This window comes from Pogonomyrmex barbatus, unplaced genomic scaffold (genome assembly GCF_055798465.1).
Source record: "Pogonomyrmex barbatus isolate J1 unplaced genomic scaffold, ASM5579846v1 scaffold3, whole genome shotgun sequence".
NCBI classification, from domain to species: Eukaryota; Metazoa; Arthropoda; class Insecta; order Hymenoptera; family Formicidae; genus Pogonomyrmex; species Pogonomyrmex barbatus.
This window is the reverse complement of record NW_028297127.1, coordinates 3,846,911-3,867,810: the sequence shown is the minus strand read 5'-3', so window position 1 is coordinate 3,867,810 and position 20,900 is coordinate 3,846,911. Positions and strand designations below refer to the sequence as shown.

Sequence of the window (20,900 nt, the reverse complement as noted above, 5' to 3'; positions counted from 1 at the left end):
GTGTCACTGTGATAATTTGCGTAATACAAATCACGATTTATTGGTAGTAAGCTCGCTAATATCACGTACATGATAAGAATATGAGGATGACACGACGATAAATTGAGGTTCGTATCGTTCCGGACGTGATTAGGAAATTTAAACCGAGATATTTCTTTCCGCAACTTTGAACAGCATCAATACATCACGAGATAACACAAAAATTTATTACATGGAAGGTGGCAGATAATTTAGTTACTAATTAATTTAGTTACTAATCGTGTTAAATGTTGATTCCTTGTTTTGATACCTATATAATAATAATTCACGGAACATACATAGTAATAATACGTGGAACTCTAAATTGAATGCTTGCACTCTTATTTAATGTTTATTTACTAAATGATTGCCAAATGATGATTTTTTAAATGAAAACATGCGTGATAAATTCCATTGGATTAAAATAATTTTCAAATAACAGAACAGAGATTTAAAATAATTTTGATTTTTATATTTTTATTTTACACATAACAAAATATTTTATTGTCTGGAACTTACTAAAAAAATACAAACTATGATTTAAATGAAATACAAATAAGGAGAAATAATAAGAGTAAAATAAAATAAAAAAAAACAATAGAAAAATATTAAAATAGATTTTAAATATTGAAATAGATTTAAATCATTACTTTGTTTAATATTAGAATTGAATTATATAATTATTAGATTATATAATTTTAATATTATATAAAGATATGTTTCTAAAAATATATTTAACAAAGAAACCCAAGGAAGTGTTCTCTTTCGATATTAATGAATCTTTAATGTGTTATATTCTAGATCAAAATATGGGACACATATTTTTTTATACTCATGTGAATTTTTAGAGGGTCAAAACATCTTTTTGAACAAAAAATCGATAAAAGATAAAAAAAATGTTTTGAAAAAAGTTGAATAATTGCAAGAGTTTATAATAATAGTTACAAATAAATATGTTACAAATAATTTAAATAATATTAAATTTCTATTAATCAATGCATATAGTGTTACTGCTAATATATATTGCATAGATATCAATGCAGTAAAGTAATAATATTAAAATATGAAGAGTACACTGATAAAAGAGGTGTTTAATTTTAAAACATTAAAGTGTTTTATTTCTCCATTTCTGAAACATTTAAAGACATCTTAAACGGATGTGCCATGATGTTTAAATTTAATTTTAACATTTAATTTTAAAACATTTATTATTATTAAACGTTTGTATTGAATAAAACGTTTTAAATTTAGATGTTTTCTTCATGTCACTTTTTACGATGTAAAATGTTTAATATTTACAATATTTTATATTTATCATTTCGCGCGTGCACTTTGGATCATTCATATCTTATTTTTCTGCTATTTTTCAAAGTTGCGTATCAAAGTTGCGACATTATGACCTTATCAAATTGACCTTATTCAAATATTCAAGTATTTTTCTTGTTGTACGTGATGAATAGTATAGAATAGAAATGTGTTTGTTTTAAGAAAGTGAATAAGGCGTGTCATATAAAAAATCAGACTGATATGGATAAGCGTTTATAATTATTTTTTAAAAATGATATGTCAGAAAATAATTTTATCGTATATGATTGAATTTGTATTAAAATAACTTTGAATTAAGAAAATGTAAAATTTTCAAAAAATATGAAGTGATTTATTTAAAAAAATTTTTTTTTATTTTTTATGATTACTATTATAAGTACGCTTGCAATCATTCAACTTTTATTCAAAACTTTTTTTCTGTCGCTTACTTATTAGTTTCGAAGATATTTCCTTCGAAAAAAAAATTACTATGATTTTTTTCAAAAGGAATGTTTTACCCTCTAAAAGTATGAGCACGTATAAAAAACTATATGTCCCTTATTTTGGCCCACACAGAATACAACATATCAAAAGATCATCAGAATCGGAGGGGACACTTTCTTGGGTTTCCTTGTATTTCTTTACTTCTCTAGAAAGTAATATTTTTAATAAATTTAAAGACTAGCATAAATTATATCAAACATCATGTTTTTTAATTTCATACAATCTTAATACTAGATCTACATAAGCATTTTGTAGTAAAGGTATATTTGCGCGATTATTTAAACGTCAGCTATTTATAGTCAGTTATTTATACGAGTTTAATCGCTGACGCGTTAAATCACGCGTTTGACTATCGTTATATAAAAGAAATCATTCCGTCGCTCGGCCAGTCAAAGTCATCGTCGCTTATTCGGATAGCATGACGCGCTTCATCGTTTTCGTGCTTCTTCTTCTGATCGGGCGCCACGTCCTCGGCGTAACGGGTAAATCGTTAGATTTATAGTTCTTCCGCGGTTCCACCCTTTCCCTGTAGGGCCGCGGCCACCCTCAGCGACCCCGTCCTCTCTCCTGTCTCTCTCACCTCCCTTCTCGCTCGTGCGGCTTCCCCATCCCCGCGCGCGGCGGTTCTCTCCGTGCAAAAGCCTGCATCCCACCTTTCGTTTGTTTCGGAATTTATCGAGCGTCGCGTTTTTCCTCGACGAGCAAAAAAAACGAGATCGGATCCGTTTCCGCCGAAACCGTTCCCGGTTTTCAACCGCGGTGATCGACGAGAGGAATGCTCGAGTGAATCTCTCGTCGCACACCGCTACGGGTGACATGCTAATCGGAATACATCGAAATGATATACTTGCAGAGAATATCGTGAACTTTTCTTCGGGCTTGGACAAGGAGCTGAAAGTTGAACCAATCAGGAATGTAGTAAGATGCGCCCTCGAAACTAATCAGGACAAAAAATTTGAATACGTACCCTTAAGAGAGTATCACGGAAAGAGTATCAGAGAAGACATCTCAATGATAGATAATGTGTGCTCAATTCGCATTTCCGGACTTAACGAAAGTCACGCGGGTGTATGGAAAGTGACAGCGTATACCAAGAGAGAAGAAATTAAAGAGAATGTTACTTTATATGACATTATTCCGGAAGTATTCTTGTTCAAACTGTACATTCACGAGGTAAAACTTGCACCACACTATCGTCCAGTTTGATCTGATTTTGTTTTCGCTTGGATGTGACAAATGCGAGAAAGTTTCATGGAATTGATCGCCGCAAGTTACACCATACGATCGCTTTTATCGATTCGCCGTCTATTATCCACTTGTTATATCAAAAAGAAAGAAAATTGACCGCTGATAGAAAGATCTGCATGTATCGTAGATACATGATCTATATGTGTTTCAGGAGAAGCAGGTTTTACCTTCACAATATGTTGATTTGTACAATAGACCATACAGAACATACGAGAGAAGGGAAATGCAATACATCAATGTGTACGATGGACGTTACGTATATATAAAATACAACGAAAATTATAAAAATCTTAAGGCATGCAATCTAACAGGACCTGTGGTATGTTAATAAAAGTATAAATAAAGAAGACGCGAATTAATAATTAAGATAAATGTTTGTGATTTCTATTTAATATTCTCACACTTACCAAAAGTTGAAGTCTGTTCTGATCTGATACTTATGAAATCTGAAAATGCTATTACAAAAAATTTATAAAGACTGCAAAATATTTTATTAAAGACAAGAATATTTTATTAAAGACAGCTCAAGTTAGCTATTGACTTCTTTTATTATTAATATTATTATTATGTTTATCGTTGCGTTTTAATTTTGCCAAAGTTTAAATTAGCATCCAATCTGTTTATTTATTTTAACAATATTTATATCTGAAATTTGATTTAATGATTAAGTTAGATGAACTTTTTAATTATGATATTACAAAAATATTTTGATGTTATTCAAAAACTTGAAATTTCGGTATTTAGGTATTATCAATAGTTTATTGATATAAAATTTGTAAATTTTTTACTTAAATTTTTAAATTTAAAGTATTTTAATATTTTATTTTTATTATTGCATATTGTATCGTAAAATAAATTTTTCAAATACAATATATGAATATAATATATTTCATAGATATTTGCCGTGTGAAGTAATTTATAATAATTATTCTTAACAACTACACTTAATACTACATTTATATTATATTTAACAACAATTTAACAAATTATATTTGAGTTATATTTTATAATTGAGTTCACTTTTACGGATAATATGTTCAATTTATAGATAAATTCCACAAATTTACTAACAGAGAAACGAGACGATTTTCAACTTTTCGGTCAATGTGGTGTCCGTATGAAAGTGAATGACACTTTCAAAGGATCTTGGAGACTTGATGCAATTATTAATGATTATGTATCATATTACATATCCTTCTATGTCCATGTCCATCAGAAGAAAGAAAAAGCAAATCTTAAGAACATGGTAAGTTCACGATTTTCACATACGCTTTAATTGTATTATCCAACTCTGATGCTCACAAATTCTTTACAATCGTTCAAATTCTTCACACATCTTTCAATGCACAAAAAATTCTATAAGGTGCATATATAAATTATTTTCTATACTCAAACCATGCGAAATCATACAAAAATGCATTTATAAAATAAATAAATGCATTTATCATCATTCAACGTAAGAAATATTTGATATATTTTATAAAAATATATATACTTACATTTTTACCGATGATTTATTATGAATTATTTGATAAATTAATCTTTTTATATTACATATATATATACATATATACATATATTAATCCGCATCACATCATCACATTATACAGTATTTAATTAGATTTTTTTTCTTTATTAAAATTAAAAGCATCTTCAAATTAATTTAAAGGAAATTTTACATTTTTACATTTATTTAAATGAATACTATTTATTTTAAAAACTAAGATAAATAAAAATTAAAGCAATTTAAATTAACTGACAAATTTAACTAATTTAGCTTAAATATAATTAAAATAACTAAGAAGCTAAACGTAAAGAAGTAAAACATATTATTATGCTTGATTTGAAATCGAAAGAGGACATTTTCTAACTTTACAAAATTTCATGATTTACACGATAAATTCGCTCTGTAGTAGTGATTGTCTAACTATGCCGTTTGTCTGCGACTCAGGTAGCGAACATTGTACCTAAGTATATCGCCTTATGTCTTATCGCTTGCGAGTTAAGCTGCGGCCAGCGGCTTAAAGGGCAAGATCAAAATCGGAAGCGTACATTATGGTTAGCAGATTCGATCATCGTCTGCGATTACGGCGCGACTCTCCATGTATGTCGATTCGCTTTTATCGCGACGGTTTGATAAAATCGGTCGGTATCGCCATAGTGTGTCCACATATACTCGTACACACACACACACGTATGTATATACATGCAGACATTTACGCACACATTTTCGGAAAACAAAATAACGATCAAAATGCGACCGCTATGAGAGTGCTAATGGCAAACGTTTTCCGTCGAAATGGACGCGTTTCGAAATAGCACGTTGAAAATCGCTATCGAAGCACGAACAATTGCCCTCCGCGATGTGACGAGTAATGGTTTAAAATCTGCTAAAAGGATTGACGTGACGAGTTTAACGGAGAAACTAAAATTGCGTGTACTGCAATAACATGACAACTTATTTATATTTATATATTATATTGGATCAATGGTTCTAGGGAGATATAAACAATGGAACGGAAAATAGCTACAACATGTAACTGGACAATAAATTTGGGAATTTGGTGCGGCAAATACTATCAAATAATTTATTTGTTTATTTATTGTATTTAGAATCGGCAATTATTGATTATCCATTTGTTTTTTCGGACAATCGAAATTTTAGGGGAAAAAAAATAATTGAATTTAGAAAAAAAACGAAAAAGAATTTGTGATGTTTGAAATACGGTGGATACGTGTAATTAATAATTAATAATTTTATCGTTGACAGTTTTAAACTGTTTTTTCTCGTACGTGTTCCGTTAAAAAGATTGTAATCTGTGGAGAAAAACGGCCGGAGATTGAGGGGCGATTATTTTCACGATCGTTCGCTTTTTCCCTAAATTTTTCCAAATTTGGTGCGTCGGCGATTGCGCGGACGGGGCAAAGGCTCGTAGCAATAAACTGTCGCAAAATAGCGGCGTAAAAATAAAAGTAACGATCAAGCTTCGGGCAACATTGCAATTGGCGTTCAGACGTTTTCCACCGAAACGCCGAAGCTTGCTCTCAAAAAGAGCGCCAAGCTTTTAACTGAAAGCTTGGTTCGCGTGAAACGTGCGGAGCTCGCCGGGCCTTGAATGCGTCGAATAATCTTCGATGTCGCTAACGAGAGGGGTTTACACCCAACGCCAGGGGTTTACAGGGGAGTACCGGGCCGAAGTTGTATCAACTCACGCCAACTTCCTATAATAGACGCCTAACAAGATAGCCGAAGCTGAACGCGAGCTATCGCTGTTTCGAGAAACACGTAGCTATCGTTAAATACGTTGTAACAAATGTTAAAAAAAAAAAAAGAGGAAGGAAGGATACTTGTAATGTTAGGTCTCACGCTACTTCCTCGTTAGTTCAAGAGGGAAATGTCGCAAATAAAAGACTAAATCAGCAGATGAAAGAAAGAAAAAGTAGATCATTTTATGACTCAGATATAAGAAAAACAGGTTTCATATAATTGTAATAACAATTTATAATATTGTGTGCTAAATGTGCTATACGTAAGTTTAATTTTCAGAAAGAATTGTAAAAATTAATATAGATTAAAATTTAATTTAATTTAAATATCAGAAGAAGATTTTTTTAACTGATCTCTCTCTCTCTCTCTCTCTCTCTCTCTCTCTCTCTCTCTCTCTCTCTGCTTTTTTCTTCTTTTTGTAATATTTTTAATATTGTTTATTCATGATTTCATTTGTAGCAAATTGTGGAAACTGCAGTAATCCGTGCGATATGATTATGATCGTGATAACTGAATTCCCATGATGCAGGTGTAATTAACATGCATTAGGAACTTGACCATTGCTATCGCTACGCAAAATCTGATCAAATTATTGGAACATGTAATACAATACACTGTTAGCACTGTTTCTTAGTCAAAATACCTGATCAATAATAAACCTTAATTTAAATTATACATATATAATAGTTATTTAACAAGATATATTTTATTACATACATATTTACATATGGTTTGATATTTTTATTAATATATTACTTTATACAAAATTAATTAATTTTATTCCTCTTCCTTTATTATTCTTATATAAAATATCATTATCGTAAAAAAGTATAATTAATTAATAAAAATTAAATAAAGTAAATTAAAATAAACTAAACTAAATGAAATTATATTAAATTTACTCGTGGAATTGCATTTGTTAACACTTTATTATTTAACTTTTTCTACTTCGAATCTTTGTATTATGCAAATACAAAGTAATTTGTATCTTAATTAGAAGAACAGAAAATAAATTAAAATTTTATTATTGTATATATACTAATATATACTAATATATTGTATATATATTAATATATATATATATATACATATATATATATATTAAATTTATATTTGTACGATTTTGAATTAAGTTAAAAGCTCCCACATCTAATTATTGATATTATCTAAATATTAAAATTAACTAAAATGGATATTTAACAATCTATTGTATATAAAGTATATAAAATATTTAAATAATAATATAAGTTTCACATGTCTACTCTAATATTATACCTATGATTATAATAATCTACAAATTTAAAAATTAATACATTTCTTCCTAGCAATCATATATAGATGTATACATATGTATATGTTAATAATATACTTTATGTTGTTTGACTTTTATTTTATAAGACAAAGGAACATACTCGTTAATAACAAGATTTGTATTATTTGTATTAAACAAAATAATGAAAAAGTGGTCTCATCGAGAGAAATATTCTTATTAAATGTGAAACTATATATTAGATTGTAAAATAATCATGTACTAGCATGATCAGCATCTCACATAAACGCATTAATTAATCTCATTACGAATTATAGCTGGCACAAAATTATCGACAAATATATCTTCAACAGTAATTAGGTTTCAAACTATTGCGTCGTCTATTTGCTTTGATAAATATTATAATGCACTACCGGGAATTATAGATGTTTAAAACTTATTGATTTTGCTAAAATTATTTAACATGTACTTGAAAATTTATACAATATACTTTCGACTAAAAATTTCTAGTCGATTTAAACAATTTAGATTTAGATAATTAGTTTTTAGTTTTAGTTTTTTAGTTTTTAGTTAGACAGTTTTTACTTAGATTTAGAAAATTATTCGCGACTTTTAAGTTAATAAAAACTTATTATTTCTAAAATACATTACTTATTAATTTGTTATTTCTAAAATATAATTTTATATGATGAAATATGTATTTCTAAAAATATTAATTAATGATATTGTTACTTTGTATACAGATGCCTTTTTCAATCTTTCATATAAAATTTAAGAAAAATAAATTATTTCTGTAATAGTTAGTTATACAATGGACTCGCGGATCCCCAGGCATAATTGAATTACCAAATCGAGTATCAGACCAATCAAAAATTTGTCAAATAGTGAATCCCAATGGCATAATTGTAATAGTCTTATTTGGAAAATGCTATTATCGAGTAGAAGTTGCTACAATTGCACACAAAGGTATATGGCTTGCTCGTTACAATGTAGACGGGATGTTGGAACCTATTGAAGAGGAATTCAGAATTGAAGTCAGTCCTGGTAAGACTTTTATAAACAAAAAAAATTTTTTTTCTGATGAAAACTTATTTCAACTCAAGATATATTTGATCTTATAAATCTGAAATAAATTTTCTTAAATTTTAAGCTAAATATTTTGAATATGATTTATAATTTCGCAGTTTTACAGTTGTATTGTAGTTTGTAAATATAATTTATTAAATTATTAATTATAAAGAGTGGCATTATGTAACAGAATTGTAATTTAATTTAGAGTAGTCGGAAATTTAATCAATAATGATATGCTATTATATTAATTGGAATATACAATCTGAATACATATATATACACTCTTTCTCTTTCTCTTTCTTTCTCGACGCGAGTGTGTGTGTTTAAAGTAATAAATTTTATTAAATTGCTTATATATTTTATTAAACTTCTAAATGCAAATAAAGAAAAAGATTAAAAGAAACAATAAGATTATATCAATAAAATATTTTCAGAACCATTTATCTTCAATGCCAATGTCACTCACACCAAGAACGATAGCGCCACATTAGTCTGTCGACTAGAGATGAAACAATATTCGGATGCACAATATTCGAACAGACAGAAGTCATGCAATTTTGTTAGACCTGATGGCATGACTTTTTATCTGAAAGGGCCTGGAATAGGTACTGAAAGGTAAAATACGATTAAAAATCCATGATGTTAATGTTAATAACATAATAGTGCTCATATATAGCTTATAGCAGCTTAAAATTACACATACTTCCAACATTTATTTAAAAAATGAAAATATAGGCAAAGGATTAACAAATTCTTCAATATTTTAGTAAAATATGAATTATTGTTACATAATATATAGATACATCGCCTACATAAATTCTACTGTCGAACAACCCAAATATGGAAGGAAATTATGGAATAAGACTATGGAATGTGCAATAACAATACGAAAGCTCGAAGATGTCGATTACGGTGCATGGCGATGTTATCTTGAAACACACTTTTCCGACAATCTGTATGGATCCATGCTTTACGTTGACTATCCCGATTCTCGCGGAAATATTGATCCTAAAAACAAAACGGACATTGTGCATGTAAAGCGTGACGATCCGTTTACGGTAAATTTACTTAAACGTAGAGCATAAACATAAAGCATAAATTTAAAACGAATCTCATAATGCAAGCGACATAGAAAATTATTTTGGCAAATATTAAAGATCAAAAAAGAGATTTTGCTTTATATAGGATTTATTTATTAACATATCAGCTATCTTAATTTAGATTTTTAATGTAAATTTGATAAGATAATTGATCAGATTACTTATATATTTCGTATATATTTATTAGATAATAAATGTTTAATCTTATTTTTTTATGTTAATATGTTAATGTTCGGGTAATTTAAATGTATATTAACAATTAATATACTATTTTACGTATTATAATACTACCTGTTTAGTAAAATAATGTATTATCAAAATCCTGAATCTGACTATTTCACAAGCAACCTTGGAAACATAATTGTCATTTATTAGATAAAGTGCGTTGCCGATTCTGTACTGAAGTATTGCTGGCTGCGAAGTCCGAATGGAACTTCTTATCTCGTCGCACGAAATAACGAAGCTGTGTCATCATCTGTCTTACACTATCAAAGTAATGGATTCACATACGGTGAATGTAAAGCAGAAATTTCAGCAGCCATGGATTCTGATTATGGACAATGGACTTGTTTTATGGGAGTAGCTGACGGAAACGAGATATCCATGACAGTATTAGTCATAGTAACAGGTTAGAAAATTTATTATTATTAAATTTATTATTATTTGATGAAATCTTTTATCAAATGCAATAGACATGTACTCTGTTTCTACTCTATAAAAAATATTACACATGAAAAGATCTAAACAATACACAAAAGCATAGTATACAAGCATATTAATTGATAAAATATTCAATATACATTCCTCTAAAAATGTGATAACATTAAATATTTTCAGCCGAATTATTTATATTAAGCTTTCCTAATTAAATAATTTTATGCATAATAGTCTTCATTGCCAATGTGAAATGGCGCGACTGATTGAGTTTATTATTTATTTATCACTGTATTTGTTCCTTTGTCTTTTAACTATCTTAGATTCTTTTCTAATCCAACTTTGTGTTTTAAATTTCAAAATTTACAGAAACAAAACTACGCGAATATCATATATTTTTTAAACTCAACCATAACATTTGCAGCATAGAATTGTTTATACATCTAGAGAATTAATTCCCTCGGGCTAAAAAAAGGACATAGAATTCTAGAATATATCGTCGACGTCGTTACCAGCAGTGAACTTAATAGCGCTTCTTTCACGAGCCAACGTATAATCGCGAAACTAATTAACTAAGTAATCTCAAGATGAAGAGATAACTAAGTTATTTGCTGGGATGCTCTGCAAACGCGCAACGCTTGACAGGCTTTACCTAATGCAATGGTTGCTTAAAAAGTGCTAATGTCTGCTTTTATATATATATATATATGCAGAATTTATATACATGTATATATTTAGGTATAGTTAACGTAGCAAGAACAATTAACGAAGTTTTGTATAATAATATATATATATATATATATTTGTCGCCCATTTTACGACCCGTGAACATCCTTTATGCATTATGAATCTCACGTATTATTTTCGAGTCTTTTATGCTTACAATCATGAAAAGCTTTACTATTTTACTTACTATTTTTATTTTATAAAATAATTTTATAACAAAATAAGGTTAAAATTAATGTAATTATTAATTAAAATATTTAATTTTTACGACAACATATTGTTGCACTTTTTATTTATTAGATATTTTATCAATGAAAATATGATCTTGCAAATTAATATTTTGTTTTTTTTTTTATATAAATAGCGTAAATTATATGTAATTTATCATTTAAAAATGTCGTTTATTTTCTAAGTAACAAGAGAAAAAAATAAGTAAGTGAAAAAAATCACATTTACATAGTGAATATATTTTTTCTTACATGAGATAATTAAAATCTTAATATTTTAAATAATAATAGAAATATTAAAAATTTTAGTATTTATATTTCGATATGTCTATGTGATAGCTCTTTTAAACTAAAAAGTTATTTCCATATTATTCGTCTTACATAAATGTGATTAATAATATGAGAGAAAACAACTGATAAAGGAGCGATTATATTTTCTTTCTTTATCAACTTTGTGCTATCAAGAGAGAAGCGAAATTACACGTATCGACGACGCGTTATTAGACATTTCCTCTCAATGAAATACGGTATAAACGGCTTTTCAGAAACCTACCTAGTGGCCGAGCAGACGGAAATAGCCGTCAGCCCTCGAAACGATCCAGTTCTGTCTTGCCACATCCTTCCGCGCACGCTGGACAGAACAGTTCATTACTGCCGGTGGATCCGCCCCGACGGATATGGAATTTACAATGACATAAGCCATCGATATACGACCAACAGCAGCTACTCCCAGTGCAGATTAGTCATCCTGGGTAAGTACCACGGGCACGGAGCCGCGCTACGTGCGTCGTAATGTAACAAAGTCATCCTAATTGCCATGCCGTGTGTGTATGTACACCGCGTATGTCGCCAAACGAACCGCACGTAAATCACTATTACATTAATATTAATTAACGACGCGCCGCGATTGCAGTTTCGCTAGAAACTGCGCGTTGTCATTTTCAGTTTCAACCGTATTATGACTGTCATGATATTTTGATTAAATAAGATTAGATAATACGGAGTTTAATTAGAATAGAAACGATATGTTTTATATCCCTAGTCTTATATCTTTAGCCGCTTACGAGTACTCCAGAAAGATCTAAAGTATTTAATATATATATTAAATAGCGAAACGGAAGATTATTTAAATATTAAAATATTTTATTAATATTAAGAATGATTGTAATGTATACAAATATGTTTAATTTATTCTTAACAATTTTATTTAAAATTGATGCATAATTCTCTTACATGAGAGTATCTTAGAGTAGTACATATTTAACACAAGATATTTTTTTACATAGAGAAATAAATGTTTATTCGCAGGAATACAATATTTTAGAAGAAATATAAAACATACATAGTATAAATGCATATTTAATACAGTATGACATAAAAATTTGAAAGCGTGCCAGTAATGAAAATCACTATATTATTAAAAGTAGATTACATATTTATAATAACTATAAATTGCACATAGTGGTAATGTTTACTAAATAGATCAATTAATTTCACTTAGCAATGGACAACATCTAAACACGCTTACTTAAATAATAGTGCATTCTAGTTACATTGTGCGAAATAAGCTTCGCAGAAATAGATTATTATTACATCAGCATTAATTAACGTCACGTCACGATTGCAATTCGCGCAATATACCTATCCCTCATTCAATTTCAATATTGTCATGATTATTTCAATATTTCGACTGAATAACTCAGGACAAATCCGCTTACTATGAACCCGTTACATTAATAATGATTAACGACGCGCCGCGATGCAGTCGATTACGCGATATATATATATATATATATATATATATATATATATATATATATATATATGCGCGGCTTCCGTATTTCCATATCATTTTGCGATCATTTCGATATTCTAATCGGATAACTCGGTGTACATTCGTTCAATCATGTTTCGAGGTATGAACGCGCGTAATGTCGCGCGGAAGTTATGCTCGCGATATGCCGACGGCAACTTGATCGAATTCTGGGCTGAATCCGTTCTGGCGAAGATGCACAAAAAGATTACAGCTCACCTTCCCCCTCCCCCTTCCCCGGTCAGTCGTAGAGAAATCACGATCTGTCGGATCGGGGGCGGAAATTCAGCGCGAGTCCTCCGTAAACACTCGACGACGAGTGAAACTTCGTCGTCGGCGGAGAAATAAAGAACTGCGAAATTCCGAAAAGTTTCTCGTCTTTATGCCGGAATACCAACTACCCGATGTACTCATGCACGCTCGCCGCACCGAATGAAATCGATTCGACCGGGATGAAACATCCATAAAATACGAGAAAATACGCGAGCTCCCCTTTTTCGCTGTTCTCCTCCTCTGTTTTCTCTCGCGGACTCCGCTCGAGAACACCGGCGAATTCTCGCGACACAACCGATTCTCGCTTGTCCGACCCGTTCCTGTAAGTCTCGCAGGAGTTTCTCTCTTCTCACAGGCCACTGTCGCTTTATATTCATTCCAGAGTACCGTCCCGAGGAAGACAACGGTAACTGGACGTGTGTGGCCGGACTTATGGGTAAGAACGATCAAGTGCAGGAAGCCTGGGACCATATCAACGTATATGAGATATCCTCATCATTAAATACGTCAGAGATATCCTCATCATTAAATACGTCAGAGTTATTAGCGTCACACTGATAATTCTTGTCGTCATTGGCTATGCTTTGAGACGATACAAAGTCCGTCGATCTTTGCCGAAAAAGTCACCAGCTTATAACATGCATATTATCCTCCGAAATCGCTTCGAAAGCTCAAGGAATATTAATATTGGGAATATCAATAATAGGAAAGATAAGTGTTAGTAGTAATAAAAAACAATATAACTATAGCGTTGTTTATGCTGCTTCAAAAGTTAAAGATAAGAAATAATGCTTAATTTATAAAGAAGAGTTAATAATTAGAATAATTAATGGTTAGATTAGACTAAAGAGTCGATTAAATTAATTTTTAAGTTGTGTTGATTGATTGATAAAACAAATATATGCATGTGAAACTGTTTTTTATGTTTTTTTTTTATATATGTATTACGTTGAACAAAATTATTGCTTTATATTTTAGCTAGCTATATTAAATCTGTCATTTAGAAATTTGATTGCAACGTTTAATTAATTTCAGAAAAATAATTTATACTTGTTTAAATAATTTTTCTACGTATAATAAAGGACGTGAAATAATATATTATTTTGATAAATCAAGATATATTTTTTTTAATTGTTAATTAGATACATTTCAAGACAAAATTTCTTTCAAATCTCGTTAGAATTATATTGCAAAGTAAAATTAATAATTAAACGTCTCCGTAAGACGCAATCGTATAAACAATATCTTTTCAAGGATTTTTTATATATTAAATGCGTCCTTACTAGATTTAAATTAGATACAAAAATTCTGATTCAGTTTCTACTTAGTTTGGAATCAATTCGCGAAAACTTCGTGAAAGTTCACCGTTGTGCGGACATGTAACTGTAAACTCATTTCTGGACTTTAATTCTCGAAATCGATTTCGATCTGGAACTGTTCGGAACGCTCGTTTTGGCAAATTAGGCACATTAGGCTGGCTTTTCAAACGTCCATCTCGGCGAGCTCGTGCAGCACACCGCTGGACGACTCGCGAGACAGGCTTTTATGTCCACACACGCTACTTTCCTGGAGTCATTAGTCGCTGGACGCGATCCCTTTTCAAGATTCATCGGTTTGCTACCAGAAGATTCATCCGGTACCATCAAAGTTTCTTCCGTTCGTCCTCAAGCCGGAGCATCCGCGAGACTCAAAAGAATCTCAATATTGATCCCGATTCCCCGCTTATATCTGACAGCCTCAACGAATCAAAGTCCGTCCTGTAATTGGAAACGGCAGCGGCTCGTTCGACTGGAAGATTCACGACTGAATTGTCGTAGAAACACAATTTATGATGGCGCGCGCGGAAGGCGGAAAGAAAAGGGGCGGCTATCTTGCCGCCGCGCCGGTGTAACTTTGATATTCCGTTCTTGAGCGAGGGAAGATATGCTAACGATCTGTAAAGAGCCACGGCGCGCAAGCTGAACGGAGATTCAGGCTTCGTCAAGGCTGGATAAATCGTGAGTGAGATTAATCGCCGCGTTGTTGCGGTCGCGCAATCAATATACAACTTCCGATCTGCGCACCAAACTGCAGTTTGCAAAAGAAAACTTAAACATAGTATAAGTACTGAAAACAAGTAAATAATTTAATGTAAAAAATTGTTTAAACTTTAAAAGCTATTTTTTTTTTTACAAAACGATATTTTTAATAAATTTGTAGTATAATATTAATATTAATATTTTAGAGGAAAATTAATATCAATAATTATCATTTTATGGAATAATTATAAATATCAGTATAATATTAATTATAATGTGTTAGTGTAATGTTAAATTGATGGATTATATATTCTCTCGATAAAAAGTTTATAAAGTAATTTTTTCATCGAACACGCAAAGTATCACATTTTTCGGCATTGATATTTTATATTATACATAAAGCGAAGTCTGCAGTTGTTAAATGAAATAAAAATTTACATATACTATTACATTTTTGCTGCGCATTGTTGAAACTATTTTTATTACTTGTGTTCGGCTTTTAATCTTGATCTTATAAAACGATGTTAAGGAAGGTTTAGTCTGAAAGATTATTGTGAGAAGACGATAAGAGAGAAAAGACGAAAACAACTGTCGGAAAATAAATATAACTGCGATAAATCTGAGCGTTGGAGTGAATTTGTCCATCGGCGAGTGAATCGCAGAGCCGAGGAAAAAATAATTTCAATGCAGACTGCTGTTGACAGTTTTCGTTCGTTAAGAACTGAATTTGTAAGCACTCGATTTCGCAAAACTCGATTTTCTTGTCGAGGCCCGGGGGAAAAAAAAATAGGACGGCGCTCGTTCTCTTTTTCGCGCGCGACGACGATTTCGGAGTGACGGAATTATTTCCGCTCGCAGCTAGCCGATAACGAGTTATTGAACTCGAAAGATGGAAATTGTTGTTCGCCGTTCGCAAAGACTGACGTCGAGATACACAAACGGAACGACGCGCCGATAAATGCGAAATGCAGTCATCGACTCTAAGGCGACCCGAAATTAATTAACTCTTTCGGAGACAGCAAAAGCTTTATACGCTAAATACGGTTTATTATTTTAAATTCATTTTTTTAATCAACAAAATCATCTTCTATATTAATCAAAAACTCTCGTTAGAATCAAACGTTTTGAATCGCATCACTCTTAACATTGATGTCTCATATTTCACAGCATCAAGCGAGGAGAAAAATAATGGAAAAAATAACGAAAACTGAAAGTAATTGATTCGATTATATCATATATTCTTTATGTTAAAATAATGCGTTATTATATATTCATTTTTCATACTGGATTATGCAGGCGGATATAAAGAGCAAAGTATGCAAGCTCGGACATTTTTATCTTCCATCATTTTTTGCGTTACTCATCAACGTTTTCATGTCACATATCGGTTTATGTACTCGAAAATATCAAAGGTGTTCATTAACGTTCACATTAATAACGCAATTTATATGTAAAATCTCGAAGGAACATATCAAAGGCAAACAAAATTCCTCAGCAAGTCAAACGTTTTTCCCTGCTTTACGTTCATTAGTTACGTATTATCACGATGAATCGATACGCTCGTTTATTCACAAGGCAGAAAGAGACTTCTCGGTTTTAAAAAGCAACGTTTGGATTTAATCCCAGAGTATATGAAGAGCTTATTTGCGCGAAAAACACATTATGTGACATTTGATTCGGTTAACAAGATGGATTAACATGCGAATTGACAATAGCAAATTTTAAAAATATCGTCGCGAAGTTCTCATGACGGTCTCGAAAATTATATTCATTTTATCTAAAATGCATTTATTTATAATAAAGTAATTGAATATTTAAGCGAGATTATCTGCACACAGAATTATATAGATAAATTCATTAGATAAATGAATTTAAATATAATTTTACATTTAATATATAAATATTTATTTTACATGTCGTAAATACTTCGTTTTAATGGAGAAATAGTGTTTTACTATTTATATTCCGCTGCTTATAACTTCCGTAATGATGCTTAAAAGTATTTAAAACACTGGCTATAAAGTATCGTCCAATGCTAAAGTTCTTTTTCTACATGGTTGACTTAAGCAGATCTTTTCCACGCCATAAAAAATAAATTATAGTGCTCTATGTCAACCGTTCAGCGCAAAAGTACTTAACCTTCTGTTTTGTAGCCAGTTATAAATTATATCTCTATTAGTATTAATAAGCCAACATAGAAAGGATAGACTTGTGCATACATTGGTAAACTAAATCTGTACGATAAATGCTTGCAGCGATCAGATAATTGTCATATTGAACGACATTAAATTATAAATTTTTAAATCAAATTTTAAAACTATGATATTAATTAATCATCAAATTTTATTAGTTCAAAAATTCAAATGGTAGCAAAAACGTTTTACATAATATTTGCAAGTAATTTAATGATAATAAATACAAATGTATTTTCCGTTGATTATTAATGATGAAAATTAGAGACATAAAGACAGTATGATTACTTAAGTTTAGTAAACAGATTTATTATTCACTTGATTTATTAAATATATGCTTCTTTTTGAGACTAAAACATAATATAACAACGAAAACAATATTTTCATTTAGCAAAAAAGTTCGATTATCTCTGCAGCTGACAAGCTACAATCTCTCGTTAACTCGATTCCGTATTAACTCGAAATGGAGTTTCCACGTCTCCGAGTTTACCGCAACGTAAGGCCGTTCAGTTCTATCCCCCCGCACGCACGTTCACGTGTACACCCCTCCCCGTCTCCTCCTCTCTACCGCGTGCAATAATATTCCATTTGCGCGTACGACGATTATGCGAGCGCAGACAATCAACGCGCGCGCGCGCGCGCATGCAGCCTCCTCCTGCGGACGATTATCCTCCGTGCTTCGTGGACCGTAGCTTGTTCTCTCTCCCTCCTTCTCTCGTCCTCGTTCTATCCTCCGAGATTCTCATTCGCGTGCGTATCTCCTCGCGCCGCAATAACAGCGGCGCCGCGTGGCGCGGGATAATAATAAGGAAGGATAAAGCGCCGAGTGTGTGCGAAACTTCCACCGGCGAGAACCAATTAGAGACAGATTGCTCAGAAATCTGACAGTCGGCTGAGAGTTACACGGCTTTGTTACGTAAATTCATCATCGCGGCGCGAGGAATGGCGATAGGCGACGCGAGCGGAGCGCCGATGGTGAAGAAACTTTCATTCGCAAATGATCTGCGATTCTCCGCGAAACTGTGCCGCTCGAGCTGGACCAAACCGAGCTAGATCCGAGAGACAAGGAGATTATTATTCTCTCCTCGGAATTTTATTTCATTGTTTTCGCGTACGGAAGCATTGCTGGAGCAAAGCGAGAATTGAAATTGTCGAGAGTATTTGCAGCAAGAGCGTGTACTACAGCGATGATGTAACGATCGTTCGTTGACTCAAGATAATAGGTCTTGGTGTATGTATGTGAGCGTGTGCGCGCGCGCGCGCGCGCGCGTGTGTGTGTGTGTGTGTGTGTGTGTGTGTGTGTATTTGTGTATATAAATTGCGGAATGTTGGAACACGTTGCACGAACGCTTGCGTTGGTATTGACATGTGCGTATGAAAGCAAGACTCCATCAAGATAACATTATTAATTTAATTAAGATATTGTTATTTACCTGTATCTCTTATTTTTTAAATTATTGATCACTTGAATCATAATTATTTAAATTAGCAAATTTTATAAAAATTATGTAAAATATTCCATCTCTAAAATCTATATCTAAGAATTGAAATCCAGTTAGAGATTATATTTGCATTAATCTTGATAAGAATTATAAAGCGATAAAGCGATAAAGCGATAAAGCGATTTATGAAAAATTTAATCAAAAGTAATTCAAAGAACAACACGGAAGAATAGCAAGACGTTAAATTTTGTTGCAACGAAAACGGCATACCCTGTATGCGATTCTATCCAGTTATAGAACCGTCGAGTTCCAGATTGCGGGCAGCAAAAATAACACGGGGTAGCAGCAAGAGATTGTCGGCGTTCTAGTAATTTCGCGGGATTAATATTTAATAACCGGAAGGGAAGCAAACAAGGGCGAGCACCTTTTCCCTTCTTTCTTCCCTTCATTTTCCCGAACAGATCAGATTTCTGCAACTCTCTTCCTTCCAGTTGATCCCTCTCTTGTCGGCAACGTTATCTCCAACAAGGGCTGACATATGCATCCATTTCGCTACCATCCCGGGGCGATGCAACCCTTGACCCACTGTTCTAGACGGTCCGTAGAAACAATGAAACAATCTGACGGCTTCTCATTTCGTCGCCGGCTTCTCCGATGAGAAAGCAAAACCCTGCTCGCAGAAATATCATACACGACGTGCTGTTCGCCCTCTCGTTTCGTGTACGTTGCCACAATCGCGATGAGTTTCCGTTTCGACCATCGCCGAACATTATTGCGGAAACGTTGCGGCGGATATTGAAACACTGCCGTGCGATGTATGACTGTCGTGGCTTAGCTGAGGAGAATATCGGCCGTGATATTATTACACTACCATCTCGAGAATATGGAGAACGAACAGAACAATCTCTTGTGACTCTCTTGTATTATTAAAATAATTATGCATTTCTAGAACAGATGTCAGATAAGTCAGGAAGAGTCTTTAAAATGGTACGGTATCGCTTTATATAGTTTTTGACTTGATACTAGATAAAAGAGCATCTCAAAAATATTCTGATCTTAAATAACTACTGGCTTACGAATCCTGACAAAAATTTTTAGGACAGACGCATATTGTATCATGAGAGTGTACTGAAATAAACACAAACTTCTGTCATACTAAAAGAAAATCGTGAGACATCAATAACATCAATTTAATATTTTAAAACTCTTAAAATAGAAGCTCTTAAAGTAATGAAATTGTTATAATATTATTTATTTAAATCTACATCTCTGTATTTCAATGTCCAATGCCTATAGATTTTTCTTTTATCATTTTGATACACGCACTTATACGAGATTTATTTAAATATTACATTACACAAGCACAAAAGATTTCTAAATCAGTTAACCAACTTAAAGAAGCATTACGAAATGTCAATGTTAAAATTTTCACAAAAACCTCATTTGTTTGTTCATTTGTTTTACAATTTCAGCTTAAATTCGAAAAGACCTCGGAGAAGAAGAAAGGATGCGAATGTCAGTCTCACGTTGAAGCGCGCAAATGTCCGAGAGACCGACCCTTCAGTGACGATCCGTTCTCTCTCTTTCTCTCTCTCTCTCTGTATCTGGTCCGTCCCTTCGTGCGGCTTTTGTAAAATGTTGGCAGACCGCACGGTACCGCGAGAACAAGCGTCGCTCGGCTATCTCTCACCCCCGTTTCAATTATCTAATTGAAAGTGACGGCACGCCGGCCGTCCGCCCCCGGTCGTTCTCCGCGCGTTTCTCCCTCGCT

General features: G+C 32.1%; 1 protein-coding gene across 1 annotated transcript; it reads left to right on the top strand.

Moving 5' to 3' along the window:
- Positions 1 to 2,183: 2,183 nt before the first annotated feature.
- Positions 2,184 to 14,484, top strand: LOC105430681 (uncharacterized). Its single transcript, XM_089079288.1, has 10 exons — positions 2,184 to 2,309; positions 2,681 to 3,000; positions 3,227 to 3,394; positions 4,124 to 4,321; positions 8,414 to 8,657; positions 9,119 to 9,299; positions 9,484 to 9,742; positions 10,160 to 10,412; positions 11,937 to 12,143; positions 13,860 to 14,484. The coding sequence occupies exons 1-10, from the start codon at positions 2,246 to 2,248 to the stop codon at positions 14,033 to 14,035; spliced, it is 2,070 nt and encodes a 689-aa protein (XP_088935414.1). The 5' UTR covers positions 2,184 to 2,245; the 3' UTR covers positions 14,036 to 14,484.
- Positions 14,485 to 20,900: the final 6,416 nt, after the last annotated feature.

What these genes read in the sequence shown, in the direction of transcription:
- LOC105430681 (XM_089079288.1), top strand. Translation starts at nt 2,246, where the DNA reads ATGACGCGCTTCATCGTTTTCGTGCTTCTTCTTCTGATCGGGCGCCAC. An exon ending in TCAAACTGTACATTCACGAG is followed by an intron (nt 3,001 to 3,226) that starts GTAAAACTTGCA and finishes TATGTGTTTCAG; the next exon opens with GAGAAGCAGGTTTTACCTTC. An exon ending in GCAATCTAACAGGACCTGTG is followed by an intron (nt 3,395 to 4,123) that starts GTATGTTAATAA and finishes TTCAATTTATAG; the next exon opens with ATAAATTCCACAAATTTACT.